The sequence below is a fragment of the Lemur catta genome, chromosome 14, assembly GCF_020740605.2.
Source record: "Lemur catta isolate mLemCat1 chromosome 14, mLemCat1.pri, whole genome shotgun sequence".
Taxonomy (NCBI): Eukaryota; Metazoa; Chordata; class Mammalia; order Primates; family Lemuridae; genus Lemur; species Lemur catta.
In genome coordinates, this window is record NC_059141.1 from 42,265,018 (window position 1) to 42,286,794 (window position 21,777).

The following is a 21,777-nucleotide window of genomic DNA, read 5'->3' on the forward strand; positions in this document are numbered from 1 at the left end:
AACTACCTGGCAGAGTATAGCTTTCTCCCAGTCAATTATAAATTATTTGCATAGGCATTTCCAGGACTAGTCAGCAAACTTACTATATACAAATATTGTCAAACCATAATATAAATCCAAATAACTATATAATTTTACAGAATAACTATCTTTAAAAACAATGAGAACTAAAGTAATACAGCCTTTTCTGAAGCTTGAATTATCGTCCATTCAAATAAGTCTCCAAACTGTTATTTAGGGTCCTAAAATGTAATGTTTTTCTAATTAATCCAAATTAACAAAAAATTGATAAACTTTATGTCTAATAATATGCTACTGTAGCTAATAGTTTGCTACAGTTATAAATACTTGTTTGAAAATCTGCAATGTTAATGCCAATTCTGAATGCTAGAATTAGAGAGCCAGCCTGAGGAAAAACCAAATAACCACAAAATTACTGAAACAAAGCGCCGCTAAATGATAGTGTACCTTATTCATATGAACTTAGTTTAGACCATTATTTTGGTGAGTTTTTGAAGTGCTAATTCAAAAGACAGATATAAACATATGAAAGATAAACTTTTAATTTTGTTTTATTACTTATATTTCTGTCTGTAGGTAAATAAAATGACCAACAGAGGGTGCCAATCTGCCACTTGTTGCTCAAAAATCTTTATTAAAATTGACTAAGTACAGATTATCCTATTTTATATTACTCCAAATGGGAATTTAAAATAGCATTTCTTTGCCAAAATTAACAAGTTATAATGAGAAATAGCACAATCATGAATGTATTTTACATTTTCTTAACGAAATACTAAAAGAATTCTAAATGGAATTCTATTTGAAAGGTTATAAAATCCTTTACCTCTTATGTAAATAAGCGAAAACTAAAACACTCAGAAATGCTTAGCATGGGATTTTAATCTATCCTAAAACTGTGTGGTATAAAATTAACAGCTTCATAAGTATCTTAAATTGGGAAGATGAGCTTTCTACTCCAAATGTGATATAACAGACTCTTCAACAGACACCAAACCATACAAACTTTAAAAAATAAAATCAGTAAGTCTTTAAGTACATGTCTTATTACAGAACTACTAAGAGTACACAATTTTCACTTCCAACCTATACTGTTTCTTTTTTTAAGTTATAGTACCTAAGCAATAAACTAGGAAACTGGAGTATAAGAAACTAGTGTAATAATCATGTAAAACTCTTGGAGTTATTTTGGCACTATTAAAAGTCACAATTATATTGAATGACAACATAATTAAGTCCTATAACTGATTCTGATTACTATTATTTTGAAAAAGCCAAATAAAAAATTTCAGAAGTTAAGAAGAGATGAATTGAGTGGGGCAGGCTGTGGGGTTGCGGATGGATGATATTATTGCTAAAAGGTAAACTTCGTGAGTACAAGGATTTTTTTTTTTTTTGGTCTATTTTGTTCACTGTTATATCACCAGTCCCTGGTATACAGCTCAGTACATTCTAAAGAACTCAAGAACTGAATGAATGTTGAGGGACTACTGAATGAAATGAAAAAAGCATACGATCATTTTGATGGAGAGGCAGTAGATTAGGACTCTTACATCTTAGGTTTGGATTTCACTCATCATTAACTAGTTGTGTGAGTTGTAATTAACCTCTTTGCCTCAGCATCCTCATCTATAAAATGGGGAAATGGTGAAAAGAAGGAAGCAAATGAAGCTAAAAACCTCAAGAAACAAATTAGTATCAAAGAAGAGAAAATCAACTGAAGTGCCCATTAACTGATGAGTGAATTAAGAAAACGTGGCATACACACACACACACACACACACACACACACACACACACACACACACACAGAGACAAACATACCCCATGGAGTAGTACTAAGTGGTAAGAAAGAATGAAAGAATGGCTTTGACAGCAACTTGAATGATCCTGGAGGCCATAAAGCCTAAGTGAAGTGACCCAGGAACAGAAAAATAAATGCTGCATATTCTCACTTGTAAGTGGGAGCTAAACTATGCCTACACAAGGGCACACAGAGTGGTATTAATATAATAGACAATAGAGCCTTAAAAAGGGGGAGGGTGGGAGGTGAAAATTATCTATGGGTGCAATGTACACTACTCGGGTGATGGCTATGCCCAAAGCCCAGGCTCCACCACTATATAATATACACATGTAATGGAATTCATCTTGTACTCCCTAAATCTATTTTTTAAAATGTCAAAAAAAAATCTAAGCAAATCATGTAAAAAATGAATTTGAGGGGGTAAAAAAGATGTAGCTAAAATACACAGCTCTAAATTATACGGGATTATCAGAGTTAAAGTGTTTTAGAGACTTTGTACTGTTCAGGAGGATGATATAAATATTGATAATTTTTTAAATACAAAAGTAATAGAAATAAAGTGGGCTTATCTATATTTTCATATATTTCTTTTATGGTTATTACTTAGTAAAAAGAAAATCAACCAACATCCCAAAAGACATCATTTATTAAAGAAAATGCTCTTCACAATTCCAATAATAGAAAACATTCTTGAACTGACAAACCAAGTACAGTAGTCCTCCTTTATTCGTGATTTCATTTTCCATGGCTTTAGTTATCCACAGTAAACCATGGTCTGATTATTAAGTGAAAAATTCTAGAAATAAACAATTCATAAGATTTAAATTGTGTGCCATTCTGAGTAGTGTGATGAAATCTTGTGTTGTCTCACAGGATATGAATCATCCCTTTATCCTGTGTATCTACATATATATGCTACCCACCCATTAGTAGTTGTTTGTGTTATCAGGTTGACTCTTGAGGTATCACAGTGCTTGTGTTCAAGGTCAATAGTAGCCTATAACATTCACCTCAACTCATGAAGATATTTTATCATCTCACATCATCACAAGAAAAAGGGTAAGTACAGTAAAATAACATGTTTTGAAAGAGAAACCACATTCATATTTCTATTATAAGGATATTGTTATATTAATTGTTATATTAATAATTGTTCTACTTTATTATTAGTTGTTAATTTCTTACTGTGCCTAATTTATAAATTAAACTTTGTCCTAGGTATATATGTATAAGAAAAAAACATAGTTTATATAGGGTTCAGTATTAGCTGAGGTTTCAAGCATCCACTGTGGGTCTTAGAACACATCCTCTATAGATAAGAGGGGACTAATGTAAGCCCTTCTAGCAATCCCTCACTCCACTCCTCATCACTTGGCTCAGTAAAATCCTACATATTTCATTAGGGACAACAAAGGACTCCAATATCCATACAAAGCTACTATAAATAAAAGAATCAAAACTCTTTAGCTGATAAAAGTACTCTACCAACTTTAGCTCCACAAAATATAAACACAATTATATAAACAAATATAAACTTTAACACAATACTCCAAAATGAATTAAGTGCAGTTAAATTATTGCACGTCTGAAAGAAACCAGAAACCTGAAACCTAAAACCTCACACTAATAAAGGGTAAACAATATGCAGATTTACAAAGAGAGAAAAGAATGAGAGAAAAGAACAAGGAAAGAAAATGGAAAAAATAAAACCATTTCTGAAATGAACATTAAAATATAAGGTGTTCAAGGATGAACAGAAGTGAAAGTGCACTAAGGGACATAGTGGATGGGAATGAAAAGAACCAAAAGAACAAAAATAAAATAAAGTATTAAAAAAGATCAGAAAGTGATAGGCATAAAGGTAAAGAAGATTCAACTTATATTTAATTAAAGTTCTTAAATAAGAAAAAATGAGATAGAATTAATACTTTATTCTATTAATATAATCCCAGAAAACTTTCTGAAAATAAAAGAACTGAATCTACATATTGAAAGGGCCCTTAATGAGCCAAATGGTCAGCCTTACACATATCCCAGTAAAATAATCAGACTTTAAGATAAAGAAAACCACTTTCAGTCTCCAAGGAAAAAGAACAAGTCATTCACAAAGAAAAGAAAATTAAAGATCAGATTTCTCAATAACAAGACAACAATGGAGCAAAGTCTTTAAGAAACTCAAGGAAAGACAGTGTTGGCTAAAGATTTGATAACTAGCCAAGTTATCCTTTAAGTAGCAATACTGAAGAAAAACACATTAAACATGTAAGAACATGAAGAAAATTATGCTCATCTTGAAGAATTTACTAGCTGATGAGCTTCTTCCAACAGAGATGATTTTGGAAAGTACAATAAAAGCATAAGCAGTGAACATTATACATATTTAATTGCAGATCAAAGACTAAAACAAATGTGAATATACAAGTATTCTCCATTCCACCAAAGTAAAAATAACACAACTTAAAAAAGTAGAAAAGGGAGAAAGGGGAAAACAAAATAAGTTCACTGATCTCAATATAGATGATAAGAAAAAAATAATATCACTTAAAGCAGAAAAACAAAATAGGAGAAGCCTAACTAAGGGAAAAATAAGAACTAAGGGCATTATATAATTATCAGTGTATAAACTTTTTTATATAAAATTATAGTAACTACCATGACTTACAGAACTCTTTCAAAATTGAGAAAAAGAGCAAATAGATCACATAGTATAAGATTATAATTATAATACATAGTTAGCATAACATAAAAGAATATGACTGGCTGAAATATCAGTTATATTAGTAAATATAAATGGATTTAATTCCTACATTAAAAGATTTTCAGATTGGCTTGTAATATAAAACCCAACTCTAGCATAAATACAAGAAACACACCTTCAAAGGCATACAGAAAGGCTAAAATTAAAGAGATGGGTAAAGATATATCAAACAAATGCAAATAAGAAAACTTGAATGTGATCTTATCATCAGGCAAGGTAGAATTCAGGTCCAAAGGCATTACCTGAGACCACAATAAAAAAAAGGACACTTTATAATGCTAAATGCTGAAATTACTATGAATATATCACAAGTACCTAAGGTACCAAATGTTACACAGCATCTTTATAAAGCAGAAAGTACAGAAGATACAAGGGTAAAGATAACAAAACCTTAATAAAGAAAAAATTTTAACCTGTTTCAGTACAAGATGGCTCAAGTGGTCATAAAATAAATAAGGCTATAGAAAACCTTAAAATCATAGTCATTAACACAGATCTTTTGAACATATATGACAAACTTTATACTCTGATAAAAATATAACTTCAAAAGCCAACGAAACAATCATGAAAATGGACCATATCAAGTCATAAACAAAACCTCAGGATATTCCATAAAGTAGAAAAACTAAAAATTATTTGATCAAGATACAACTAAACAAATTCCTCTTTGATAATGGCAGAGTAGATCATATTGGAGAAACTCCTACAGAAAACAATTTAAAAATCTAGAAAAACTATTTAAAAAACAAATACCTAAAGGGATTGGCAAGAGAGCAAAAGTAGGCAGAAATAACAGAAAAGAATCAACACTAGAAAAAGAGATATTGTAGAACACACTTATCATTAAAAAGGAAAAATAACTGATACATGTTATCATATGATGAATCTTGAAAGTATTATATGGAAAAAAAGAAGCTTCTACTGTATAATTCTATTTATACTGAGTACTACAATAGCCAAAATTAACCTACAGTGGAAGAAAATCCGAACAAACAGTGGCTGCTTCCCGGGGTGGGACTTCCAATTGGGAATTGGGACAGGGCACAAAGAAACAGATATATCCAAAAAATGTAATTAATTCAAAGAGAAAAAAGTAAACAAATAACCATGTTTATGAAGTTAATAACACGTTTTTGTCTGCTTTGTCAAAAATCAGTTGCTCATATCTATATGGTTTTATTTCTGGGTTCTCTATTCTGTTCCACTGGTCAAAGTCTCTACCTTTATACCAGACCAGTGCCACGGTGTTTTGGTTACTACAGCCTTATAGTATAATTTGAAGTCAGGTAATGTGATGCCTCTGGATTTGTTCTTTTTGCTTACAACTGCTTTGGCTATTACAGCTCTTTTTTTGGTTCCACATACAAGTGTAGAATTATTTTTTCTAGATCTGTGAAATATGATGTTGGTATTTTGATAGGAATTGCACTGAATATGTAAATCACTTTGGGTAGTATAGACATTTAAATGACATTGATTCTACCAATCCATAAGCATGGGATGTTTTTCCATTTGTTTGTGTCATTTCTTTCATCAGTGTTTTGTAGTTCTACCTGTAGAGATCTCTCACCTCCTTGGTTAAGTATATTCCTAAGTACTTCATTTTCTTTGCAGCTACTGTAAATGGTATTGAGCTCTTGATTTGACTCTCAGCTTGACTGTTATTAGTATACGGAAACGCTTCTGATTTGTGTACATCTTGTAGCCTGAGACTTTGCTGAATTTATTAATTCTAGGAGCCTTTTGGTGTAGTCTTTAGGGTTTTCTAGATATGAGATCATATCATCAGCATATAGGGCTAGTTTGACCTCCTCTTTCTCAATTTGGATGCCCTTTATTTCTTTCTCTTGCCTAATTAATTGCTCTGGCTAGAACTTCCAGTATTATGTTGAATAGACATGGTGACAGTGGGCACCCTTGTCTTGTTCCAGTTGTTAGGGGGAATGCTTTCAACTTTCCCCCATTCAGTATGATGTTGGCTGTGAGTTTATCATATATGGCTTTTATTATTTTGAGGGCTAGTTTGTTGAGGGTTTTTATCATGTAAGGGTACTGCATTTTACTGTATGCTTTGTCTGTATCTATAGAGTCCCAGTTTCCAAGTCTTTAATAAAGAGGTTTATACCTTTCTCAGTTTTTAATGTGATATTTGTGAACATCTTAGCACAAAACCTAGAAAGCCTATTAGTTAATACTGAAGAACTTCCTGGTATGCATTCTTGAGTCTTGCTTCCTCCTTCCTTTTCATGTTTGGCTTGATCTTCCGCCTCAACCAAACACGTCTCTTCACTGCTCTTCGGTAATTCATGCTCGTCTTTCACCCTAAGATTTTATTTTGCTATTTCTTTTTCTTGGAAAGCCGTTTTCCTCCTATTTACCTACCTAAACTCTATCCACCCTTTATGATCTAGAAGAGTTAGACCCAATTCTTTCATCAGATCTTCTTCAGTTCTACCACTTCATATTGATTTTGATTCTTCTTTGAAAAAGTCCATAGATTTACTATCTGTATTAATTTTTTGCTATTTTATCATTAAAATTTTAGAGAAGACTAGTGTTCTCATTAACATGCTATTTATTTTAACTCTGGCAGCAATATAAAAACAGAGCAGTTTTCTACCTTAAAGACTAACCAAACTGAGGAACAAACTGATGAGTCTCTAAAGGCAAAACGTTTGCTGAATATATATATTATTATATTTTGACAAATTCTATTCTTTTAATAGACACCCTAGCACAGGCTTAATAAGTATTATGCAAGTAGTAGATTTTATTAGGTAAATATATGATTAATCAAATGGCATAATTTACATGAATTTCTTCAAGGAACACAAAAAACTATCATAAGACTCAATCTTCAATTCATTTTTATGTAATAAGTGCTATAATTTCTAGTTACATTTGACCAGTGAACTCAGGTTATAGCTGCACATACAAAATGAACTGATGAACAAAAGAATCAACACAGAACATTTCAGATTTTTTAAATTACAGAAATAATTCAATAATTAAAGGAAATTCTATTTTTATATGAATGATGAATATAAGTGTACGTTTATACCAACAAAGATATTTTCATCTGTCAAAGACAATCAGTAAAGAAACTGAAAATCATACACATTTTCAGTTAAGATCCTAGATGATTTTTTTCCCATCTTTGCTGTATAAATCTAACAGGCCTTAGATTTATTTGATCTCCATAAATCAGCCACTTCAAAAAAGTCACATTGCTGAATTAAGAAAATGGCCAATTCACAATTCATTTTACATATTTAAAAAGCATTAAATATGGAGACCAATATGGGTTCCAGAAGAATATTTGAGATATTGCGAGAGATAATAATGAATGCTTAGTCCCACACTTTCTAAAATCAGTGCTTCTCAAACTTTTCTACTTAAACAGTCCCTCTTGACAAAATATCCTAATAAAGGCAGAGAAGGAAAATATATCCCCAAGAGTAGAAAAGCATAACCCCCAAATACTCCACAATTCTAAATTTCTTATGCTTAATCTTAAAAATTCATGCTCTTAAGAAAATGTGTCATACTTATTCTATATTTTTACATACCTCCTGATACATAATCATGTACTCTCAGTGATACATACCTGTGACCCAGACTGAGACGTACTGACTTAAGTCAATGTTTGCCTATGTGAAAAATATTTTCCTAGATTATGACACTGGAGCAATTTTATTTTATAATGGCTGGGGCACACAGTAATGAAAACTATCTGATATTTGTTGAGTACAGTATGCAAAAGGCATTAGATTTTTATATATAAAAAATATCAACTTTCAGAATGTAAATATTGTCATGCCCACTACAATGAAGGAACTGAGGCACAAAAAGATTAAAATAGCTATCCCCTGGCAAAATAGCTAATAAGTTTGGCTACTTTGTACCCAGTTCTCTACTACATCACAACTTCATCAATATTTTATTTTCACAGAAATCTCCTACTCTGACCTGTGTTTTTACCTTACTTTTCAAGAATTTAACAGAGGTACACTGTGACCAGCCCAACAGCCACTATAGTCTAAAAAGAAACTCTTCACTTGGCTAGAGCTATAAGACTAATCAACAATGTGGGATGTTAAGATTATTTGTATTTAAAAAGGCCACTAAATTAAGTCAATTCTTAGGTTCCAGTAAACTAAGAATTATAAATAGGATAGGATATAAATTTCATACGCAAATCGCACATCTAATCCAAAAGAGCAGCATGAGGTGACAGAGAGAATACAGAACCAGAAGTTACATAGCAAATCCTATTTCTCACTAGTTTCCATCACCAGCTGCATGACCTTGACTAAGTCACTTGCCTCTCTAGGACTTATATTTAGCATATAAAGGTATGTGCTAGCAGATTTTTAAGTTTCCTTCCATTCATAAGGTTTTATATCTTTATGATTTTGCTACCCATTCATTTCTATTTCTATACTTAAATTTCTATTACTCTCAGCTAGTACCTTTTTATTAGCACATCTCAAAGTAAGGAATTTTTTAATTTGCACTTCTATATACTCATCTATCAGTCTTGTTCCTTTCTTCTTAAAATACTCCCTCAGTCCTTGCTTTGGAACCACTTTCATTTTACAATCACATTGAACACAACAAAACTACTCAATAAAAGCTGCTACCTAATAGAAAGCTCACTCTGAGCTCTACTGTCAAAATGTATATGATGTCAGCTACTAATTCAGTATATTTGTTTTCTAAAATATTTGGTTATTTGACATTTGTACTTAAGCTTAAATTATATTGTTTTTAATTCAAATATTTAAATATATTAAAAGTCATAGGTAAACTATGCTACTAACCATCTTCCAGTTTGATTTGAAATTTGCTTTTCTAATTTCTGTAGCTCCGATGTATAAGCCATTATTCGTGCATTGCACACCATGAGATTTTTAACTGCATGTAAAATCTGGTCTTTCTGAGTGCTCAGAGAAAGGAGTTTCCATATTCCTTCTCGCATTCGAATTTCTAAGTCTATTTTTTCTTGAATGCTGCAGTCCTAAAAAGAAAAAAGAGAAAAGCATTTTAAAAGTGTAGCAAAAATCCAAATTACAACATTTCTTTTTATCCCTAGTAGATGGGAAATGTTCTGGCTATCATTACAATTTTATACCATACTAGAAAAGCAAGAAAGTTTTAATATATGATGGTATAAAAATTATAGCTTTTTAAAATGCTGTTTGCAAAAATCTTAATTTCATGCTATTAGGAGGTCTGTACAATCTACTGGATAAACAGAACAGAAACAAAGGTTAGAAACATTGTGCTCTTACCATAACTGCACTAGGTTCAATAGCATCCCCCCAAATTCAGAACCTCAGAATGTAACTTTATTTGGGTACAGCGTTTTGCAGATGTAATTACGTAAAATGAGGACATACTAGAGTGGGCCATAAATCCAACCACTGGTGTCCTTAAAAGAAGGTCACACGAAGATACAGAGAGACACATACAGAGAAAATGGCATGTGAAGATAAAGATTGAAGTGATAAGTCTATAATTCAAGGAATACCAAGGAATGATGGCAATAACCAGGAGCTGGAAAAGGTAAGGAAGGAAAGATTCTTCCCTGGGGACTTCAGAGGAGCATGGTCCTGCCAATACTTTGATTTCGGACATCTAGCTCCAGAACTATGAAAGAATAAATATCTGTTGTTTTAAGCCACCCAGTCGTGGTCATTTGTTATGGCAGCCTTAGGAAACATATAATAACTAATGTGAACAATATTCCACACATGTATATTATATTAAAATATAAGTTATATTATGGGATGGCAAGATGAAGTTGATGACACTAAATTAACCAAGGAAAAATTTCTGAAAGAGCAGATGCTGAGTAAAGGAACCAACGTTTAGCAGCAGGGGTGTAACAGGCTATTTTTCATGGTAAACGGTGTAAATAAAATCTCAGAAGCAAGACAGTGAAAGCACTGTACTTGCTACCTGAAACAGAGATTTAGAATATAGTTCTGGACATATTATTTATTTTAGTTTTAAGATTCACCATGAAACTACTAAATATATTAGTACTTAAGGTCTTTTATTCCTTTAATGTAATGGCCTGTTTCTGTATACAAGTTTCATATGTAACATTAAAATTCTACAAACTGAATGAGGAGTTCTGATTTAATTTACAGTGACTTTGTAAAAGTTATAAATCACTGAATGCTTTTTACTATACTACAACAATGTAATAATGTTTCTAGAATGTCTATTTCTAAAAGTAAAGTGACTATCTTAGCTTCTGTGGCAAAAAATGAACAGGTTAATCTACCTTCTATTGGGATCAAAATATAAATTAAAAAAGTGAATGGAATCTAATAACAAAGTCCTAGATATTAAAATGACAATCTCTTCAAAAAGCAAAGAAGATGAAAGTTGGGAGAACTAATAGTCTATGAAGATTACCCAAAAAGAGAAAATACACTAAATAATTCAAATTGACTATCCAAAGCAATCAACTGTACTATTCACACACAGAAAACAGATCTGTTTAATTACCTTCTGTAATTACATCATGTAATTACCACATAAAAACCTTCTCTTATAGTGTTGTAACTCAAAACTGGCATACTATATAAACGTAGTCATTTGCTAGTTTTCCTTCTTTACACATGACTGCATTTCAACAACTCCATTTCATCTTTTTATGACTTGTCAGCCCCAAAGTAAATTCTTCCTTAATGTAATTAGCAATTAATTATAAGAATTATCTGTGTGACCCATATGTCTATAGAAATAAACAATGGCAGCCCGGTTAGTATTGGAGAATGCACACAGAGCAACTTAAAGCTGGGATGAATGGCTTTACCCCACAACTCAAATATAAACAAATGCCATCTGGTGCCACTAAATTCAATTTTGCTTTTTGAATGTTGCAATGAGGCAGCCAGTTTATCTAGCACAGTGGTTCTCAATGCTAGCTGCACATTAGAATCATCTGAGATAGAGAGGAAGGGCCCTATGAAAGTGAGGTGGGGCCTCAGCATTTTTTTTTAAGTTCCTCTGATTATTCAATGTACAGCTAGGTCAGAGAAGCACTGCAAGACTGAAATTCCACATTCTTGAAAGTTGCAACAACCTTAAGGAACCAGCAGGTGGCCACAGCCACATTAAAGAATGAGTTTGGGCTTTTAGGGTTTCCATCCTATAACAAGATTATGTTCTCTCCATCACTTATCAATGAGGGACTCTGTAAAATTACAGAGGCTTGGGAAATAGTGGAGAAAGGAAATGTAAAGTCAGGGTTTTAAAAAGACTCATGTTTATAAAGTTTCAAGTTTAAAGATGTTATAAGATTAAGTCAATATTCATTAAGAAAATAAGGTATATCTAACAGATATTACTATTAGAATTTTATCCTTTAGAGCAGGGGTCAGCAAACTACGTCCTGGCTGCACTCTTACTGACCCTCAATATTCCTGTTAGGTTGAAACCTATTACAATTTTGTGATTTTTTTTCTCCAAGATCCAAATAAAAGAGGTAATTCCACATTTCAATTATTTTGATTTTATGCTGTACCTTCTCACATGCAAATAACCCAGCCCTTATGTATACTTATGTATACTTAATATTTAAACACTTATTTTCATTCTACAGAGCTAAGCTTCTTTCATGACTTTATCCTATCCTCTTGTCTCTTTTGTACCACTCCTAAATACTACTGCAGCACACAACTCTATAAATACACTTGTACGGCTACACCAATACCTATGATATGTGCAAGAACCTCAACAGATTGCTAATTCACTATAAATCAAGATATTGTTAACAGGACAACCAAAGTACATAAAATAATAACATAGAAAAACAGTACATCAAAATCTTTGAAATTTTTAAAAACACTGGCATAAAACAGCATAAAAATTATTCATAAAGGTAGTAGACTGCTTTTGCATAATGAATCTCAATGTCTTGCTTTATTTTTCACAGCATTATTGAAGACTTCCTAACAATTGTCTATCTGCTGAGGAAATTCCAGATTTCTAAACAAAGACATTAATTAGGCGGCACCATATGAAACTGCAAATATTCTACCAATTTTGACCTATAAAACTAGCAATTTCATATGCTTTAACCTACTTCAGAAGTAGGTAAAAGAAGGTGGAGATTCAAAGGAAAGATCCACCTTCAAGACATCAGTTTTCTTTTAAGACTCTAAAGAAAGTGATGGCTAAGAGTGGAAAGAAATAATGTTGGTCTATGAGAAATAAAGGTTTCTAAAACACATTTCCCATGGCTCAAAAGCAAACATAAAACTTCTATCCTATTCAAGTGCCCTCTCTCTTTCCTTTCCAATTATTTGAGAAAGAATCCACTATCAAACCTTCAAATTTTTCTGTCAGTTCACCCCGCTCCCCCGCGTCCCCCCCAGTTTATGTTGTGTGAAGACATCGCTCCAGTAACCGAGCTTCCCATTTAATCCAGTAATAAGCCAACTGTCCTCTACTGGCCTTGCAGGGATCGTTGGAAATCCGGGGTCCCCCATTTCCCCCGCGTCACTTTCGCTTGCACAGAGACCAGAGTCGGGACCCCGGGGAGGGAGGCGGACAGGTGCGCCCGCAAACGCGCCGCGAGACTCCGGCATGGCTTCCCCATTTCGGGCCTCAGTTTCCTCCCTAAGCAATCGGGGGTGGAGATGTGCAAGCCCTTTAGAGCCCCAGGAGTGCAGTCTCCTAGTTCCTCCCTTTGTTTCTGGCCGTGGCTGAATTCGAGACGCGGAGCGGAGGCTTTCCCGACACCTAGACGACGCGAAGGGAAAAAGGAAGCCGGAGCCCCTCTCCATCCGCGGCCGGGCCCCCTCACTCACCTGCTGGGTGGGAAACCCGGCCAGGCCGAGCTCGGGCCCTCTCGGGGTCTGCCCCTCCATTTTCAGCGCAAACAGCCGGGCCGTCGCCACTCCTCCGAAGGAAGGATTTGAAAAGCCCGCCTCTGGCTGCAGCCGCGGAGGACGCCAACCGCCCGGCCGTACCAAGTCCGGGCAGCAGGGGTAGGGGCGCCGGAACGCCAAGCCGGCGCGCGCACGCGCAGTGAGCCCTCGCGCCCCCGGCTGCCTCCGCCGGAAGTGCCGGGAGACCCGCTTCTCAGCGCGGGCCGGGCGGGGAGGCGGGGAGCCGGGGGCCGACTTAAGGCCCTCACCGAGATGTGGGCGGGGCCGCGGGGGGCGTCGGCGGCTGCGGGCAGCTGACCCAGACCCAGAGCCGGTGGTTTTTGTGGCACGCCCTTTGCGCTGGGAGCCTTCTGTCTGCGTCCCACCGAAGGCCGTCCAGAGTGCTCAGGGGGCGGACAGAGTCCGGGCTGCAGCAGCCCCTGGACCCCCACAGACAACTCAGGAGCACACGGTGTCACTACGAGCCCACGGTCTTGCCCCCAGAGAACCAAGTGGCATTGCTCGCAAACAGCGCACTCTCGCAGCAGTCTGTCACCCAGGGTCACCCAGAGATCTTGGCTTTGTTAATCCGGTTCGTTAGACACCGTGTCAGGCATTACACAAAGTCTTGGCTTGTTCTGTGTAATCCCAGATGCTCCCCAGCCAACACACCAACTGCTCTGTACTTTCTGGCAAAGGACTCCTTTCATATTTCTCTCTGTCTCTCTCATTCTCTGTCTCTATCTCTCATCTCTGTCGCTCTCATTTACCCGCCGACATCCAAGGGGACAGCAAAATGGGTTACTATTTCTCAAGAGCCTTATTTCTTGCTGCCCCTAAAGACTGTAGTACAAAAACATTTAATTAAAACATTTGTTTTTTATTTATCATAATGAGAATGTATGGGTTTTTAAAGATCTAAATTGAAGTGGCAAAGATTTCAGGCTCTGTAAAGTCCTTAAAATCCATTGTCCCTAGCTTACCTTGTCTTCCCCTTGAAAGAGCAACGAGAAGCCTCTTTGGACTTCTGACATTTTTTCTCCTGAGGGGAAAAGTCTACCAAATCAACTCTCCTATCCTCACTTCCTAGAAAGCCTTGGGCACGTTTTCTCCGTAAATAGGGTGACCATGTTTTTTATTTGCCTGAGACAGTCCCTGTTTGAGTCTGTTGTCCCAATGTCCCACCAATCTTGCACTTGCTTCGAAGTGGATATTGAATCATATGGTCATCTAATTCACAAGGTCTTTTTTAAAGAAGCTGGTTTGAAAATGTACTTTAAAAACATAATAGGTGCCCTTCCTCTCAAATGGGTAATTTCCTTTTTTGACTAAGTGATACTAAACGCTGCCCAGTTAGGAATGACTCTCCCTCACATTAGGAATGACCCATATCTTTACACAGAGCTATAAAATATGTAGAGCTCAAAATTACCAACACGGGGCTCACCTCATTTTCTACAAACACAGATCTGGATTCCAGAGTCATTAGGTGCCCCTTCCCCCAGTACACACCTCTCTCTTATGCTCCTATTTTGTGGTGTAATTACCCCCTACTCAAAGTGAGCTGCATGAGCCCAGTCATAGTACCTGACTCATAAAAGACATACACACAGAGAGCTCATCATCAGACATACAGTATTTATCATACAACTCCGCTCTCAGATCAAAATACATGTAGAAGCTATCACTTCATTAAAACAGGGGCAAGCCAACCAATTTAAAATTGAACACTGATGTAGGGATATTTGATGAATGAATACTGGGTATATAACTGGAGATGCATTTATTTATAATACTAAAAGGAAGAGAAAGGCCATATTCAGTAATTATCTGTAGAATGCAGGCAGTTGCTATTAAAGACCATTCTCTTTGAAGAAGACATGATGTGGTCCTATGTTTTTATTATTGCTCAAGGGATGTGCCCAGGAAGTGCTTAAGTGCTTAACTATTAAAGGGTGATTAAAATACCTGAGTGTAGGACTTCTGTTTTCCTTATTTATCCCCAGGTCCTTTCTTGTCACTGCTAGTTGCATCAAGCATAGTTTTCTCTGGTGTGTGTAGTGTACAAAAAAAGTAGAATCATCCATGGAAACTACCAAAAAGTTAGAGTTTACATGCAGTAGTTTGATTGGCTTGAGAATTTATCTATCATCTATTTATCTATCTATCTTAAAGTTCCCAAAATGTAAAAAGTACTACCTTTTACCATATGAAATATTTGAGTGATAGCATTTGGGCAACTCTTACTTCACCCTCCTTTGGCTCTCACAGAAGGCTGATAGCCACCCAACTGCGCAGATGTAGTAGCTTCAGCTGGAGATTGAGCAATGGAATTACTGTCCTACCAATATTACTTCCCATTATAAGGCCAACATTTAATGCTAATTATAAAATATATATTAGTTATATCAAAAGTAACAGATAGTGTTTAATAATTAATTAATAAAATAGAAAAATAAGTATTTGACATAGAGAAGCCAGTTTAGATAATACTAATAAATTAACGTTAAAGTTTATTTTTCTCCTCTCATTCCCTATATTCCTCTCCTTAACTCTCTAAGAAGCTAAAGGAAAGGAAAATACAGAACTTAAAATCAGCTCTCTCTTACATAACAGACCTATTATTTTTAAAAATGTGGTTTGACACAGAACAGGTAACTTGTGATTTCTAATAGCCTCCTACCCTCTCTTAAAAAAATTTCTGTTGGTACTTTTTTTACTCATCTGTTCATCTTGTAGGTAATGGTTTAGAATGAACTTCCCAGACTAGACCTGCATTTTGACTTATATACAGGGGGGAGGGGGGTGTAGAGAGAGAGAGAGAGAGAGAAGGGACTGAGCTAAAGATGCTAAGCAGAGGCACAGCATTTTCTTAAATGAATGGGTCATAATCTACAAATCGCTGAAGCATCCTATAATCATAAGGAGGATATGGAATGCAGAGTCTGAGGATTTACTGGCCCAATGACCTTGGGCAAGCTACTCAGTTTTCTTATCTACAAAACAAGAATAATAATATCCATCTTGTTTTTAAAAGTTGTTGAGAGACTCAGAAGAGATAAGATTTGTGACAGTGTTTTTGTAAACTGGTTATCCCATGAAAACATGAGCCATTAGTACTGTAGGAAGAAAACATCAGTAGTGAAAGGCAACTGTACAGGACCTGCAGAACTCCGAGAACTGAATGAGAAAACCTTATATGAATAGGATATAGTCAAGATATGTCACTTGCCCCTAACAAGTAATACCTATACTAAATATAAAGAGCTCCTACAAATCAATAAAAATCCAATTGGCAAATGCTCAAAATGTATGATAGGCATATCAAAGAACAGTAAACCCAAACAGCAAATGAAATGTGAAAGGTTGCTCAACCTCGTTATCATTCTGGAAATTCCAGATTAAGACCCCAAGAAGATATTTTACAGTCACTAGATCGGTAAATACTAAAAAGTTTGATAATCTTAGGAGTTGGTAAAGATGCAAGTCCAAGGGGTATTACTAGTGGAAGAGATGTAAATGTGTGCAGTCACTTTGGAAAAAAAAATTAGAACTATCTTGTAAAGTTGAAACTGTGTATACATAACAATTCCACTCCTAGGTATATATCCTATGGGAAATTCTAGCAAATTTTATGGCCAACATTGCTTATAATAGGAAAATAATTTAAAAATCCAAATGTTCATTTCAGGAGCATAGACAAATTGTGGTGAGTTACCCAATGGAATGTCAAAAACAAATAAACCATAGTTATATGTAATAGTATGACTAAATCTTGGAAATGCTGAATGAAGGAAGCTAGTTACAGAAGAGTACATAGAATATATAATATCTATAAACCTAAATAACAAGAGAATCTAAACAATACATTGTTTAGGGAAACAGACACGTAATTATAGTTTATATTTAACAAGGAAAGGAATGCAGGAAACAAAATTCAAGCTAGTGGCCATCTCTGGGAGGAAGGCAGGAGAATATGAAAGAGACAGAGTCTGCAGATATAAAGCTACGTACTGGTCATGTTTTAATTCTTAAGTTGGGTGATGGGTTCACAGGTATTCATTTTAATGTTTACCTGGTAACTTACAAAGAAATTACATATATTTTTGTATGCATAAAACATTTCATAAGAAATAAATTTAAATATGTAAAAAAGGTCCTTGTAAATGTAATATTTGGTATTCTTTTAAAAAAACCTTATTTAGCAAAATAATAATACATATTTTGGCTGATAAAATTTGACTTCACATTTGATCCATTTCTATTGCATTTTTACTATGTGAAAGCATGAGAAACACAGCTGTAATGCATCGGTGTCTATGCCCAGAAAAAGGTACTGAAGAATTGGCCATGCAGATTTATTTGTAAACACTTAAGAACCACTGCTTGGGAGTAGTGGGAGGCAAGGGTCCAGCAGAATTTGCAAAAGATGAGAGGTCTTGTCAGCAGGTAGAGACAAAATTAAGTGCAATTTAAGTTATTACTGCTAATGTGATCTACATCTTACACACAGGCTTGAGGAAATTCATGTGACAGTATAATCAGAATGCTCCTGCTTTGGTTCTGGAAAGTTCTTTTTATAGATATTTACTACTTTTTCCTTCTTTTCAAGACTATCTTGGGGCTGAGTACATGCTCAGGTCTGTAATACCAGCATTTTGGGAGGCCCAGACAGGAAGGTCACTTGAGGCCAGGGGTTTGAGACCAACCTGAGCAACACAGTGAGACCCTGTCTCTACTAAAAAAAAAAAATTAGCTAGGTGTGGTGGTGTGTGCCTGTAGTCCCAGCTACTTGGGAGGCTGAGGCAGGAGGATCATTTGATCCAGGAGTTTGAGGCTGCAGTGAGCTGTGATCACACCACTGCACTCTAGCCTGTACAACAAAGCAAGACCCCATAACTAAAAAGAAATAATTTTTAAAAATATTATCTTGGCTATTATTGGAATTAGAAAAAAACTAGTAATTAGAAAAAATTTTCATAGTTCTTTTTATTTGATTTACTGCATTGGCTAAGGTAGCCAATACAATGTTAAGTGGAAGTGACATTCTTGTTTGCTTTCTGATTTTAATCTTTATCTCACTAAGTACACATTGTTTACGCTGTAGCTTTGGGTTTATGCCCTTCATTCTTAAGCATTAACTTTCCAAAAACTGCCTCTCATCCATTCTCTCTATTGCAGGACTCCCATGAGATCTAAACTAAATCTACTTACTCTATTGTCTTTAACTCCTAACACCTCTTTTATATTCTCTACTTTCTTGACTCTTTGTGCTAGATTCTAAGTTTTTTTCCATCTTCCCATTTCTTTATCTTTTCTTTGTATCTAATTTTCTTTCAAATCCATTTACTGAGGTCTTTATTTTAACAATTACATTTTTCATTTATAGCAGTTCTATTTTAGTTACTTTTTAAAATTTCCCTGGTCATTTTGAATAATCCTTTGTTGCCTACTCATTTCTGTGACTCTCTTTTATTTCTTTAAAAATTTTTCATAATTATTCTAACATTTGTAATTCTTAAGGTTACTAATTTGATGTTCTTTCCACTGACATTTACCCATGGTGATTTGTTTCCTTGTGTTTTGTAGTCATTGACCAGGTGTTCATATTTAGCTAATTTAAACTTCCTTACAGAGAGGACTGCATATACTTCTCCTGGGAGCCGTAGGCTCTAGACGCCTGAGACCAGCTCCAAGGCTTAATTTAAGAATCTCAGGTACAAGTTGTTCCACTTGCCATGGGCAGAGCAAAACCATTGTGTGGGTGCACATGCATGTGTGCACATATAATTTACAACTGTGGTTTCAACTCAAGATTTTTTTGTTTGGTTGGTTGGTTTTGTTGTTATTCTTTTTTTAGTTCCTTAAAGCTTTCTTTTATTTCCTGAGATCTCAGTAATGTTTTAAAAGCTATATTTATGCAGAATATAACTCACACAAAATTATTTATTAGTGAGAGGAACCATGATTCATGACATCCACTGTACCACTGATATAGAAGTCCGCAGAAACTGCTGAATTTAGAAGTCCACGGGAAAGAATATTTTAACACCAATATATGAGAAGTGCATACTTATACATAAAATATAAGAATAAAGAGCCGTCTTTAAAATTTCACACATTTGGTTTTCAAGGAAACTCATCACATTATCTTTGTTTTTCTCCTTCTGCAAATGTACTGGCCTGAAAAAGCTGCTCAGTGTCCCAACAATGTCAGAGTCCCTTGTGTTCATTTTGAATGTGTTCTACTTAGAGGAAAATGAAAAAGGAAGCTTTTTTCAGAGGGTGGAACCATGTGCCATGAAGAATAATGGACCAAAGAGTCCCCTCCAGGGTCTGATCAAGGAGCATTTCTCTCCCCTTGGCATTGAGGATCATTAAAATATCTGCTTGCTGAGATTGCACAACTACTACAGACCTGCAACTGCTGTGTGCCTCCTCTTCTTCTCCTTTCTAAATGGGAATTGTTACCGAGGTTATCCTGAACGTGTATCCCCAGGATATATTGAATGTATAGTGAGCAGATGACTTGCCTTTTTACTTTCAGGTTTTTGGTTCAAGATGAGCCACATCCAGACATGAAACACAGCTCTTCCTAGCGCAAGGACTACAATGTATTACCAAAGATCCTATTCTTTGAGCTTGATGTCCTCACTGCTTGGAACTTTTGGGTTTTCTCCTTCAGGGAGAGGGTGAGTCCATATTGCCTGTAGGAAGGAGAGTGAACTGAATATTTAGGACCTATGAAAGACTGACTATTGAAATCAGTGACATTTACAAAATATTTCTGTTTTAGTTGGCTTCCTCACAGGTTTGCCTGTCTGAAGTTAGCCATGACTATGAGACTTGTTTTGGCTTCTGAACCATGAGCAGAGGGTCTCTACAGCAAATTTAAGAGCAAGTGTTTTATTTGCTATATTTTTTTTCCCTTACTCCCAATGACAGGCAACTTTCTAGATGGTGGATGGTACAGTATCCTGGGTTTCAGAGTGAGAGAATTAAAGAGAGTCCCCAGTCATCTTGTGATGGACACATATTGAGAGCAAGAAACATATCTTTGTTATTTTGAGCCTCTGGATCTTGGAATTGCTTGATGTTATAGCATTACCTAGCACATTTTGACTGATACAGGTACCAAACAGGGAGACAGAGAATTTCAATCATAATCTCAGCCCTGCCACCTAATATACATTTAGCAAGTCACTTGATATCTCTAAACCTGAGTTTCTTAATCTGCAATGAAGGACTAATAATTCTTCTTCTGTCTGCTTTACAGGCTTGTCTTGGGTAGCTAGTGCATGTGAAAATGTTTGAAAAATGTAAAGCATGTGCAAATATATGCCAGCAGTATCATTAACAACCTCAAATTGGTTTTATCCATCTATACAATGCAAATCCCAAGAAAACATTAGCGAAGTTAAGAAAACTCAAGATTTAAATCAGATAACAGTGGAATGAACGACTTGATAATTTCAGCATGAAGTAGAGGAATTGCTATCTAAAATATCTCAATGACTATACACACCCTCTTTTATAACCGTAAATTTCTTTAAAGACTCTTTAATGTTTTTGAAATGGCATTGTAAGTTAAGAGTTATGACTAACAAAAATAAAAACCAAAGGTAATTTTAGAAGAAAAAAAGTTTATTTTGGACTTAGAAAATATTATATTTTTCTTTTGTATGATATCAAAGTGAACATTGATTGAGTTGGCTTGCTTACTACAAATTCCAGAGTCAAGCTTATTAAACTGCTTTGTTTTCATACTCCATCTGCCTTTCCCTCACCCCAAAATTCTGAGCCCCTGGGGGTTGATCCTTGCCTTCCCATGAGATCACCACATTAGAAAGAACAAATCATAGAGTCTTTTAACATACACTTCCTATTATTTTCGAAAACCTAAAGGCAAGAAAATATCCTGTGACCACTTTCCGGAGTGTGTGAGCCTGTTTAGCCATTCAGCATTGATTAACGAAGAATATAAACTGATCACTTAAACTGTCAGTGAGAAGGAACTCTGGGCCCTGTGGGATTGTTGCTGTTGGCTTGACATTTGCTGTGTTATGAACGTCCAGGCAGGCAGAGCAGGGCCCCACAGTAATTCTAAGAAGTGCTACGTTGACTGGAACTATCACAGTAATGATGATGCTGTGTAATGAATAATTATACATGAAACTCTGGGTTCCTTCTCTTATTGGACACCTGGGATGGATTACTTATCTCTGTGCTTTCTAGTTTTGCATTGGGAAGCCTAAAAATTTCCAGTTTCATTTTGAGTTGTATGAGCTTTGCTGATTAGT

General features: G+C 35.4%; 1 protein-coding gene across 2 annotated transcripts in view; it reads right to left on the reverse strand.

The window, feature by feature from the left end:
- RTKN2 (rhotekin 2) overlaps positions 1-13,692 on the reverse strand; it is a 69,567-nt gene extending 55,875 nt beyond the window's left edge. For both annotated transcript variants that reach the window (XM_045568250.1, XM_045568249.1), the window contains exons 1-2: positions 13,418-13,692; positions 9,410-9,606 (exon numbers count right to left, since the gene is read on the reverse strand). In XM_045568250.1, coding sequence (XP_045424206.1) covers positions 9,410-9,606; positions 13,418-13,477 — 257 coding nt within the window. In that variant the 5' untranslated portion in view covers positions 13,478-13,692. The remainder of the gene's footprint in view (positions 1-9,409; positions 9,607-13,417) is intronic.
- Positions 13,693-21,777: the final 8,085 nt, after the last annotated feature.